General features: G+C 35.7%; 1 protein-coding gene across 10 annotated transcripts in view; it reads left to right on the forward strand.

Moving 5' to 3' along the window:
* Positions 1–12,237, forward strand: part of LOC107042725 (calcium/calmodulin-dependent protein kinase type II alpha chain) — a 197,974-nt gene that overhangs the window by 139,835 nt on the left and 45,902 nt on the right. For all 10 annotated transcript variants that reach the window (XM_015263881.1, XM_015263882.1, XM_015263884.1 and 7 more), the window contains exon 10: positions 2,234–2,276. In XM_015263881.1, the coding sequence (XP_015119367.1) occupies positions 2,234–2,276 (43 nt within the window). The remainder of the gene's footprint in view (positions 1–2,233; positions 2,277–12,237) is intronic.

Here is a 12,237-nt window from a genome sequence, read left to right on the forward strand (position 1 = left end):
GAACATGGGTTGGTGGATTGAAATTTGTATCAGAGTGAAGGGAATATCTTCATCTCTCAATTTAAAAAAAATCAATTATTTTTTAAGTACTTGCGATTTTGGATAAACATCCTTAAATAAACTTTATTGGATTCACATAAATCATTTTTCTTGGTGTATGAACTGATTTTCATAATGCATAAAATTATTTTATCCAACAAGATATTCTCCCTCTAGTGACCAAATTCCTAGATGAAAAATGCAATGTTTCCAAAAGCTGGGGCATGTCTTCAATATTTTGTTGAAAAAAATGGAAAAAATTTCGAAAGAAGGCATTTTATGCACTGACGTCCTTAATTATCGCGCTGTTATCTACTCGAGTCGGCCTCACATACTGGGGTTACACATACGGCCCTGTTAGCGACGCCTAATGGTCATTGTGATGATCGTCAGTGCGATTCGGATCGTCGATCGATCAAGACGCTCCCGTCCCGTTACTCAATCGATGTCTGTTAATTCCTCAGACGTATCAAATGTATTTTCGGCTGTTTTAGCAGTAGTTTGTGGTTGCTTATGTCGAAGTTATTTTTTAATTCTAATTCGGGATGTGGCTACTGCTGTTGTTATAATCCGTTTTCCGCGTGCTGTCGACACTGCGCGGGGAACGATGGCATGAGGACGTGTAGAAGAATTGAGCAATGCATGCAGGAATCGCCTATCGTTTCGGAGGTAGTTAATGATATTGAAATTATAAGTAAACGACATAATGAAGTGTCAATGCCTCGCGCGAAATGATAAAAGGAAAGGACATTCACTTCGGAATCGATGAGTCTTTGGAGAATACCTCGGAATCTGAGAGAGATAGCGTAATTCTTGTAAAAACATTTTTTGTGACAAACTTTGTTCTGTACAAAAAGGGTCAAATGGCATTTTGTCGTGAGACGACTCGTTTCTGAGATAATTACGAGATAACAACACTTGGTACTGAAATTGTCAAATTTACGGATTTGTTTTTCTGGAGTAACGAAGAGACAGGCGGAGAATCGAACGGGAGATGCGGAAAAAGGTTCAGCAAGGTCAAATGATCATAAAAGTCGAAAGTTAAAAACAGAATGCAGGCTTCGGATTGTTTGGCTCAACTCTCGCGTTTGATCGTTATGATTGTTTGACCCTTCCGATGACTTTGTTCGTTTCTCTCATATGACCCTTAAGAACGTTGACCCTTTCAAACGTGTTTAAGAGTTAAGCGGACGATGGGTGAAGATATCAGGAGAGTCCAACAATAGTCAGGGTCAAGCGGGGATGCCAGAATAAAAAGGTCGAACGGTCATAAAGGCAAACGGGAGAGCAAGGAAAGTCTTCTAATTGCTCAACTCTCTCATTTGCGCCTTCTGACATGTCCGCCTGTCTCTTTATCCACCTAACCCTTAACATAGTTTAACTCTTCCGATAACCCCACCCATCTCCCCCGTTTGACCTCCCGGGAGAGTCGAGCGCAATTATCGGAAGGGTCGAACGAAAGAGCGAGGGAGAGACCAGATTATCAGGAGAGTCAAATACTCGTAAGGGTCAACCGGGAGATGCCATAAAAAAAATTGTTTGACCCTGCAAACGACTCCCGTTTGAAGGGTCAAACAACTCCGCCCATCCCTTTGACTTGGCCCTTATGATAGTTTGACCCTTTTGATAACTGCGCTCGTCTCGCCCAGAAGGTCAAACGGGTAGCAAGAAAGGTCGACTGAGGTAGCAAGAGAGTCCCCAAATTATTTTGCTCAACACTCCCGATTGACCCTTATGATTGTTTGACTCTTCTGATGACTCTGCTCGTCTATTCCGTTTAACCTTTAAGAAGGTTTGACCCTTCAGGAGAGATGAACAGAGTTACCAGATCGGTCAAATTATCATGAAGGTAAAACGGCAGATCAAGATAGATATTCTGATAATTTTGTTCGTCTCTCCCGTGTGACCAGAGAAAGGAGGAGATGCCATCAGAAAAAGGATTAGAAAGCTTGAATGGTTATAAGGGGTTACGGGTCTAAATATTACGGTAAAATATATTACCCAATAAGATTACAGTTGTTGTAAATAAAAAATGAATTCCGTAAACAAAAAGTCACTTCTCGATTACTATCGTAAAAGTTAAGAAAAGTGCCACTTCTTTATGCCCAAAAATGTGTAAATGAAGAGGGACTTTTCCAAGCACGTGTTTCAAAAAATAATTGATCCTTATCATTCTTCATTTTTCTGTCAACAGGGCGCTATATTAACGACCATGTTAGCAACGAGGAACTTTTCCAGTAAGTATGATGCACAGGGTAAGTACCTCCGGCCCTCTTCAGCGCTACATGGACCTCGACGACTCGTACATTGTTTACTTACCTCTCCCCCTATTCCTCTTATCACCACCTCATCTATGTTGCATCTTCACTTCATTTGATTGGAGCATCACCATTGAGAAAAATCGTCACACCTCCCGATGTCTCTGTTTATCAACGAATTTTGTATTTATACAATTTCACTCTTCCCTCAAGTATTTACACCCCCCTGGTTGTGATTGTCACTCTGTATGACGCGGGCATTGAGATATTGCCCCTGTATTCACTTCGTGCAGCAGTGCTCGTTAACTTATTTGTATCATCCTGAGGGTAAATCAGGGGTGAAGTGATGAAACGAAGAATATCAAATAAGGTTCACTAAACATTCCTGAATCTAAAGCAGAGATCGAAAATTTTCGAAAAGCGAATATTTATGTAAAAACAATGTATTATTATAGAATACTGGTTTTCACATCAAATTTACAGATAATTTTCTTCTCAACACACTGTTAGAAATTTCTTGAAATTTCAGTCACAATATCATCTGAATTTTTAGTGTTGTGAGTTCGAATGCAATTCCAAATGAAAACGTTCACTAAATTTCTCATTTATCTTGAAAATTCAAGAAAATTGGGTTTCTCAGTAGTTCTTACGCGAAGAGCTTCAAAATTATCGGAAATTTCCCGATAGCTTCGTTGGAAACAAATGAGAGTGTCAAGTTTTGCAGGTTAAAAAATCCCGAGTGCTTGCGCGAGGGATTTTTCTGCAAAACTTGGCTCAATGGTTTGTTTGCAGGGGAGCTTGAGGGAAATACCTGAATAATTTTGAATTTCGAGGGGTATTTGTCGGATTATTTTTCCCAATCGGATTTTGGCCAAGTAGAGCGCAGTGGACAACATCAGGAGGCGAATTGGGGAAGATTTGAATCACTTATGTTAATAGAATAACCCGATTTCCATAGACGGTCAAATATAAGATTGGATCTGAAATGAGCCGAAAGAATGAAGAGCTACTGCGAAGTATTCAAAAGCTAGAAGGAAATATCCGAAATAAAACTGTCGGGTAGTCTCAAATACTGCGCTCTAATTGGTCGAAATCCGATTGTGAAAAATAATCATTTTTAAAAATCATTCATTTTTCAATGAAAGCTTGAATTTTTAAACTCATCGTGAAAATTGAACATCACATACAATTCAATTTTCAATCGATTGATAATTCAGAGAAGTTATTGCCTGAATTTTCAAAATTGTCAGGGTTTTTCAGTGCCGTACGGACCGGAAAATCGAGAATTACTTGACTATTCACGAAATTAACTGATTCGTCAATGACGAATTCTATAGAAATTTCATATAACTTTGTCGTTGTGAAAAATTACAAGTTTTTTCACTTGAAATTTCAAGAGTAATTTTCTAACAGTGCATGCTGTTATTTTTTGTTTTGGAATTGATCGAGTTGGGCGGAAAATATTAGTGTTTTTGGCGCTAACACTTGGAAAATCGATGGTTTTTAATTAATTTAAATAATACCCCAGTTAAACATTCTCTAAACATTTTGATATGTTATTCAGGACATTTTTGCCCATCGATTGACAACTTTTTGAACACTGAATTATTTGTGATTGTCGATCGATGGCGATTATCATGCGGAAATTTTCGAATTTCGAACTAGTACCACCTGAGGTGCTAAATAGATGACATGTGATGGTCACATGGTAAAATAGTCACTTTTTTGTCACGTGGCGGCAGATTGCCATGGTTGTCCATGACCGTTATGTGTCATATTACCGGTGAGTGACGGGTCATATCACATTTTTGCATCCCTGTTCCAGGGCGGTCCTGCATTGAGAAAAATTTTCGTTTATCACTTCTCCCGCTGAGATCGATTGTACGTTATCTGGTATATACTGCACAGTGATGAGATGGCACCCCTTACTTATCCCGCAAGGACTGTCGCACGTTCTCTTCCTGACGTAAATGTCCACCAATAACATTCGAATACATGATGTACAGGTTCCCGATTCGATTTTGAGTTTTGCTGCAGACGGAAATGGTAGAACGTAACAATTTCTATTTTCCTTCTTTATTTGATTAGAGTTTTCTGGTATAGACTGAGATAAAGAATTTCTAATATCTGAAACATATCAATCACTTAAGGTATATCCCAAGACAATAACACCCAAAAATTAGTCCCTATGGTTTTCCGGAAAGAATTCTAAATGACTTAATTTATTGCATTCTCATAAGTTATTGAGTTTTTCTATTCTCATATGTTATTAATGCAGGCAACAATAACTCACACAGAGTTTTTAGGCGATTTGTTGTAGTTTTTAAAAATCTTTGAATTGAAATATAACCTCCTAAGGGTAGAGCTACTTTAATCTAGAGGCCGAGAATTAATTCATACACCTAATAGCTGATTGAGTTACTCTGAGAGTATCAGCGAGGTCCTGTTGTGTTTGACCGGGATTTTCATTGAGTAGGTTGTCCAACTCCTCGTCTTCAACTTTTTTGGTTGCCCAGGACGTTCTTCATCCGGGAGATCAAAATTTCCATCCCGAAATTTTTTGAATCAATTTTTACCTGTACTATAAAATATATAGCTCTCTTTCAAAGCCGAACAAATCATTTCTTGAGCTTCTGCGGCAGTTTTTAATAAGATTTTTCTTTCGATTCGTTGGAATAGATGAATTTGCGTCATAAGTTTTTTTTGGTTCTCGAACGCTCGCAAACTAGATGGGAATTGATGAAAAACTTCATTACACGAGGAAAATCGGAAGTGCACGGGAATTGCACCCCCACATAAAATTTCCAATATCCAGAAATTACCTGTTATACGAAATTGCCCATTACGATTACATTGAAATTACATTTCCGGTGGTCACGTCCGGGGAGAATGGCTCGAGCGCGAATCTACAGTCAGGGTCTTCTAAATTTCTAGAAAAATTCTGAAAAACATCGGATATTTTTCTACGATGGATACAATGGCAATATGCGATTGCCGTCGATAAAAATTGAATTGAAGTCTCAATTTCCGGTGAGCGAGAAAAACCATTTGGGGTGAATCGATATATAAGTGAAATTAATTCTCTCTGTAGTGGGATTTGAATTTAGTTTCATTTATATGCTAAATTGGGGAGATGAAAAACCTTTGAACTTCGGGGTCATGAAAATCCTCCACATACGTAAAAAAAAAATAGCGGGAACGGTTTCAGAGCATTGAAAAAAACACCAGAACAAAAAATTGTTTCCACTTTTTTTATTTTCTCAATGTAAATCTAGTCAATATTTTATCAGTCACTAGATTTTTATCGTTTATAGTTGTTTTTATTCGTTGTAATTTCCTTGATATTTGATACCGGACTGCGTATGTGACGCATATTTTTTCCCTCGACGATGTTTCCTATTGAATATTCACGTGTGTTTGCCCGAATTATTGATTAGTGGACTGATAAAACGAGATAAATCAATTTTTTTGACATTCAGTGTCAACTCTGATCGAGTGAAAAAAAATTGTCAAATTTTGACAGTTACTTGTATAAATTTGATGAGAATTTTTCAAGAGAGGAGTCCAGTTTCTATAGCCAATGCACAGAGTATAGAAACTTTCGATAGCGGGTAAGAATACTACATTTTCCAATAGTAAAAATTATAATTCTATGAAATTGACTGTAGACTTTTCCTATAAACATTCCAACAGATTATAGAATTTTCTATAGACAGATGATGTAAGCCGATTTTTTATAGAATGTAGTCTTATGGAGGGAAAAAATCTATAAGATAGATGTTCACTAACGGCTAGAGAATTTTTGTTCATTCTATAGAATATTCTAACATTTCCTGAAAGGATTTATATTTAAAATATCCCTCAAGCTGCATATTCTATAAAAACAAAATTCTTTGTTTTACCAAGGTATCAGTCTTATAGGGCTAAATCTATAAGATGGATTTGAAAAAAATGGCTACAGAATTTTACGTCTATTCTATAGAATGTCCTAGCATCCCCTGAAGGAATTTATATTCAAAATATCCGTGAAGATATATTTTCTATAGAAAAAGAATCCTTTATGATCTACCATGCTATAGAATTTCCGTAGAAAAGGGGCAATTTTTCTAGAAAATTATAATTTTATAAAAGAAAAACAGTATTTTTCATATCGGCTATAAAATTGTTTGTCTGCTCTATAGAATATTCTACCATTCCCTATGTAGTAATTTCTATCGGAAATATCCTTAAAGATAAATGTCCTATAGAGATTCGAAAATCGTATTTGAAAGACTTCTCTATAAAAATAAAATCTCATATATTCTATAGAATTTTCCTTAGAGCATGTTTATAACCCCTTACGGATTATTCCAATAAAACTGCTTATAGCATCTGCTACTGAGATTTCTATAGGATATGTCGGAATTTGAGAACTTGAAATGGCAGATTTTTCTCGTTTTATCAGCGATTATTAAATTACCGAAGCAGAAAACACTATAGAAGATCCTTCCCTATCTATTACTGCAACAATCTGCATCTAATATCGATGTTTGCCTTGATATTATATTCATTTATGTGAACAGAAGTAAACACTGCATCTTTGACACGCATATACACACGTGAACCCAAGTATTTAGAGGATAAATAAACATTAATCAATTAGTTCAACTCATTTATAGGAGATATCAGGGCTAGTGCCCTGTGATGGGGTTGTTTCACTCGCACGGGTTGGTGTTCGAGCCCAAGGAGCGAACTGGCCAACCACGCAAGTGAAAAAACCCTACGGCACTAGTCGTGAACGATAGTTTTCCGTAGTGATTTTCACTTTTACCAGTTTGGGGAAGGGCCAATGTCAATCCCCGGACGAGGAAGTGAAGAGCAGTACGAAAAATGACTTTTAATAGGTTTCTTTTACATTTTAATATGCTACAATCGATTACACTCGGTCTTCAGGAACTTCCACGTACTCACACACACAAAATATTTTTTTAATACGAAAAGGAAAAATAAATTCAACGGAATCTTACAAATTCTTTGAAAATCCCAAAAATATTTGAATGCAATCGATTTGACTGCACTGATGAGGAATTTTGGCTTGAGCTGCGGGAACTCAAATTTCACTTTAAAATATCCAAGTAGTTCGGGCGATTTTTTCTGGAGGAAATCCTCTTCAGAGTTTATAGAATAGACCAAGAATATTTTTTAGGTGCAATATCAACATTAGTTTCTGAATATTTTTTCGAGAAAACGATTTTTGAAAAAATGACATCTAACATATTACGGTCCATGAAATCCGTATATTCCCGCCTTTAATCCAATAGTTTATAGTCATAAGGTATTTTGTATGTTGATCCCCCCCGGGGGGGGGGATGAAACGGAAGGAGTCTTATTGTTCTGGAGCCCTGATTTAGTCGCTCAGAACGACATTTTCCTATTTTTAAGTAACTATTTAAGTCTGCATTTGAACATTTTTTGAATATTGACTTTATTTATCAGATTTATTGATTTTTTTCTCATAACCTACGGGTGTAGAATAATTTTTATTGGATGTTTTTTTAAGTTCCACTTTTTCACACGTACGTGTTACACATCCTATTTTTCGTGGTACCTGCCGAGTTCACTGTTCGGAACGGTAGTGGGGGTAATGCAGTGGTGCCGCGAGACATTTCATGAGACATCACGAGACAAAAGTTTGGAGAGATGATCTCGGTCTCAATGAGTATAGAAATCTTTGCTCTCGTCTCAGTCTCAAAATACGCAATGTCGACTTTTCTCGTGACGACTCCGAGTCAATTTATTTCATCTCGGTTTCCAGTTTTTCGCGTTTTTTATATGTGGAAAACCGAGACGAGACAAACCGAGACAAAAACCAGGATTTTATATTAAAAATACGAAACATGAGACCGAGATGAGATAAATTGACTCGGAGTCATCACGAAAGGAGTCGATACTGCGTATTTCGAGACTGAGTCGAGAGCAGTGATTTCCGTGTTCATTGAGAACGAGATCATCTCTCCAAAGTTTTGTCTCGTAAAGTCTCTCGCGGCATCACTAGGGTCATGTGGTTTTTTTCGTGCACGAATGCGTAAAGTTCAAGAGCGTGCGTAAAGTCAAGCTTTCCGCACGAGAATTCACATTACGTACGCTCGTGAATTTTACGCACGCCGTGCGCAAAACAACCGCTTTACGCACACCACACTCTTTCGAAAACTGGACTTTTGAGACAGGTATCAAAAAAATATTGTTCACAATGTTCATCGAGGAAATTCCCGAAAAAGTGTATTCAACAATGAAAAATCTGAAAAAGTATAAGAATAGCGAGATTTTCGGCGAAACTGAAATCTTGGTTGAAAAAAGTTGCCAACTTGAACGAAGTACTTGGATATCCTTAATTTCATATTCTCAATGGAATTTCTACATTTTTCAAATTTCCCTTAAGTTTCATGAATGATAAACAATCCCTTTTAAATTCCATTTAAACTCCCACTTAGAAACAGATTTAGCGGAAAAATTCGATCTTTTATGAGGCAATAGTTTTTTATCCTGTTATATCAATTATTCTCTTCAGCTGTTTTTTCTATCGAAATTCTCGAGCCTAAATTTTCCATTTTATTCCGCTGCATTTCCATTTGTTTCACTTTACCAATTTCAAGAAGAGAAACTCGTAAAATTCATGAAAAATTCATGATTTCTATAGAAAAACCAACAATAAGTTGTATAAAAAAATTATTATCGGTTTACTTTTTTCTACCTGCAAGTATCTGCTGGAAAAGTCGACGCAGAAAACCAGATGCAATTTTTCACATGGAAAGTCAATAGAATTCTCATAGCACACCAATAGAATTTCGTGGAAAAAGCGCTAAATTTTTCGATTGAATTTCCTCTGACAAATATCCGAAAAACATGAGAGGCCTCTCCGCACCCTCGGAAATACCCAAAAAAAACTCCCCCTCATGAATCACATTAAATCTCTCCCCTCGCCATATATATCTTCAACCCAATTTGACACTCGTGAATCAAAATCCTGACGTCAGATAAATCTTCACATCCTAATAAACATCAAGTGATGTGTCTAAACCTGCAATTAACTAGCGTGGAAATCGAGGTCATTCTCTTACCACTTGTTCTCCCCCCTTATTTGCTCCTTCAAACGGCTCTCATTACATTGTCGTCGACCGATACGAACCATTATCGCGTTACACACTTCATCGGAATGACAAAGAGTCAGGGAGGGATGAGAAAAAGAAGATTGCAACTCGAGAGGACAGAGAGGACAATAGGGGTATGGGGGAGGGCTAAAAGGGGAGCGGAGAAAAATTACAGAACATCAGGTGCTCACGGTAAGTGGCGAGCGTAACCTTCGACCCTGCGGCGGGAGCACTGGATTAAATATGGCGACAACTTGTTGTTTATAGACATCAAGTGCTATGGTGCATGTACAGACCCTCCCCCAATTTCTGTTCTTCCCTCTTTGTTCTCTTGATTATAATCGTAGATACATGTATGAAAAAAGCAATGGAAGAACCTCGCGCTATTGAATTTCTATTGAATGTCTATTGGAACTCTATAAGAATTCTATTAAGGATATCCAAGAACTTTGGCTATTTTTTAGCTAGTGAAATGCTTTTTTACTTTTGATGTCGATTTGACCCTAAGTTTCCGGACATTTTGCAATGATTTTATTATTTAAACATTGCAGATATGACTTTGAATCTCGATATTGAACCGTTAGAAAACATTTTTAAATCTGAAAAAAATTGTAAAGTTGCCTTTCGGAAGAAGGTGGATAGAATAATCGAACAATTGCAAGTTTTCAAAATTGCGATCATTTTCTATAAATAATTTATAAACAATCAATTTTTCATCATAAATATAATTGGTTCGGAATCGTAACAGATTTATTCATATTTAGAATTTTACCAGAAATCGATTTCATGCCCAAAAAATATTAGGTTTCCGAAAGTTGAAACGATTTCAAATATTTATTTATCGGCAACGAATGTTTAGAAAAATAATAATCCTGTGCAATTCTACGACTGACTCGGCTTCGTGGAATTATACTTTGATTTTTTGTGAAATGAGTGGAAGCTTTAAAAAAGCCCATAAAAGGGAAATAAAGGATATTCGATTATTTTCAATAATTCTGTGCAAAATGTAATTTGAATATCGCTAAATATTCATGATTTTTTTTTCAATTTTTTCTCACGCAGTTTAATTGACAAATTTAATGATAGAAAATGGTTGAATCTATAGCGTGGTCTGTACTAAACTGTAAAAGATACTTGGATATCCTTAAAATCTACAAGAATTCTATTGAATGATTCTATTCGTATTTTGCGTCCATTTTATTGAAAATTATGCAACATTCCCCCATGTTTTAAAAGAGATATTTGATTATAGAAAAAAGTCTATAGATTTTGATTTTTCTATATAATTTATTCTATTGGGATTTTTTCTATAAGAATTCATAAGCATGATTTTTGTATTTTTCTTTCTTGAATTTTATCGTGAGCAATAAATAAAAATACATTGGAAACAGCAAGGAAAATTTACGCCTAAGAATTCTTACATAAAAATAAAAATCTATTGATTTTGTTGGTATAAAAAATCTCTTAACAAAAGACGCGGTAAAGTTGCATAATCTTCAATAGAAATGGCGCAAAAAACAAATAGAATTTTTTAATAGACGTCTAATAGAACATCAAAAGGATTTTTAGTTCCAATAGCAATTCAATAGAATTTCATACAGAAAGCGGTTTTTCTATTACATTTTTTCTGTACGTACAATTTCGGGGATGTCATGCAGATGAAAATGCTGTAGACATGTGGAATGGAAATTTTCAAATCGGGACACCAAATATTTTTCAACAGAAAAATTCTATAGGGCCCATAAAATCGGCTATCCATGTTTTTTAGATTCTATAGCTGACTTTATGGATTTTTCTTTCTAGAGAGGAAACGTGTAGAGCATGCTCAGATAATGTCCCTGCGCAGAACATTTGTCGGACTTTTTATATAAACAAATCTGTACATGTGGAAATTTAATGATTGAATTTCTATAGACATTACAGTTACAGCCGATTTGTCTATAAATATCTATATTTTTTAATTTTCCATGAAATAATTTAGCTAAATAATTTTTCTATAGAAAATTATTTTGTGCGTTGTATAACATGATCTATAGACTTATCAATGAGGAGAAATCAGAATTTCCTCGGAAAGAATTTATAAAATCTATCGGATTATCGAAATGGTTCAAGTTTTTTATAGAATTCTCTATTGGAATCGTCTCTGCGGATACATTTCCTATAGGAAATTTAACATTTTAGATGACAAATCGTCTATAGGGTCTAGAAAATCGTCTATAGAAAGTTATAGATTCTGCAGCAGTTTTTTTCTTCTAGAATTTGCAGTAAGAACATTTCGCAAGGTATAACCATAAACTCCTATAGATTTCTCTCTATCGAACCTGCACAATAGAATGTTACACAAAAAATTCTACATTTTACTCGAAATATTGTAATTTCGAAAATTGGTTAGACATGACAAAATTTTCACTCGACCCATTCGTGAAATTTTTATGCTATCCCAGGGATGTTATCTAAGATGACCGAATAACAGCCTTTATTTAGTATAGAAATCTATAGAAAGGAAGAATCTGTAAATTCTATAACTGGTTTTCCAAATTTTACGCAGAATGATTTCTCAGGATGAGAGTACAATCTCTCATGATTCGTTCTCTATAGCGGCTTATAGACGACCCTACATAACTCTATAAGTTTTCAAAATTTTCTACAGAAATTCTACAGGAACATCTGCATAACTTTCTACCCAATAAACGTCAAATTCTATATAACATTCGGTATGTGATTTCTATAGCAAATTCTATAACACATGTTTCTAAAATCTTTTCATCCCAGTTCATGAAACTAAATTCAATTCTTCTCTCGACAAGCTCCCC

Source organism: Diachasma alloeum, unplaced genomic scaffold (assembly GCF_001412515.2).
Source record: "Diachasma alloeum isolate Michigan unplaced genomic scaffold, Dall2.0 Dall_scaffold_00513, whole genome shotgun sequence".
Lineage (NCBI taxonomy): Eukaryota > Metazoa > Arthropoda > Insecta > Hymenoptera > Braconidae > Diachasma > Diachasma alloeum.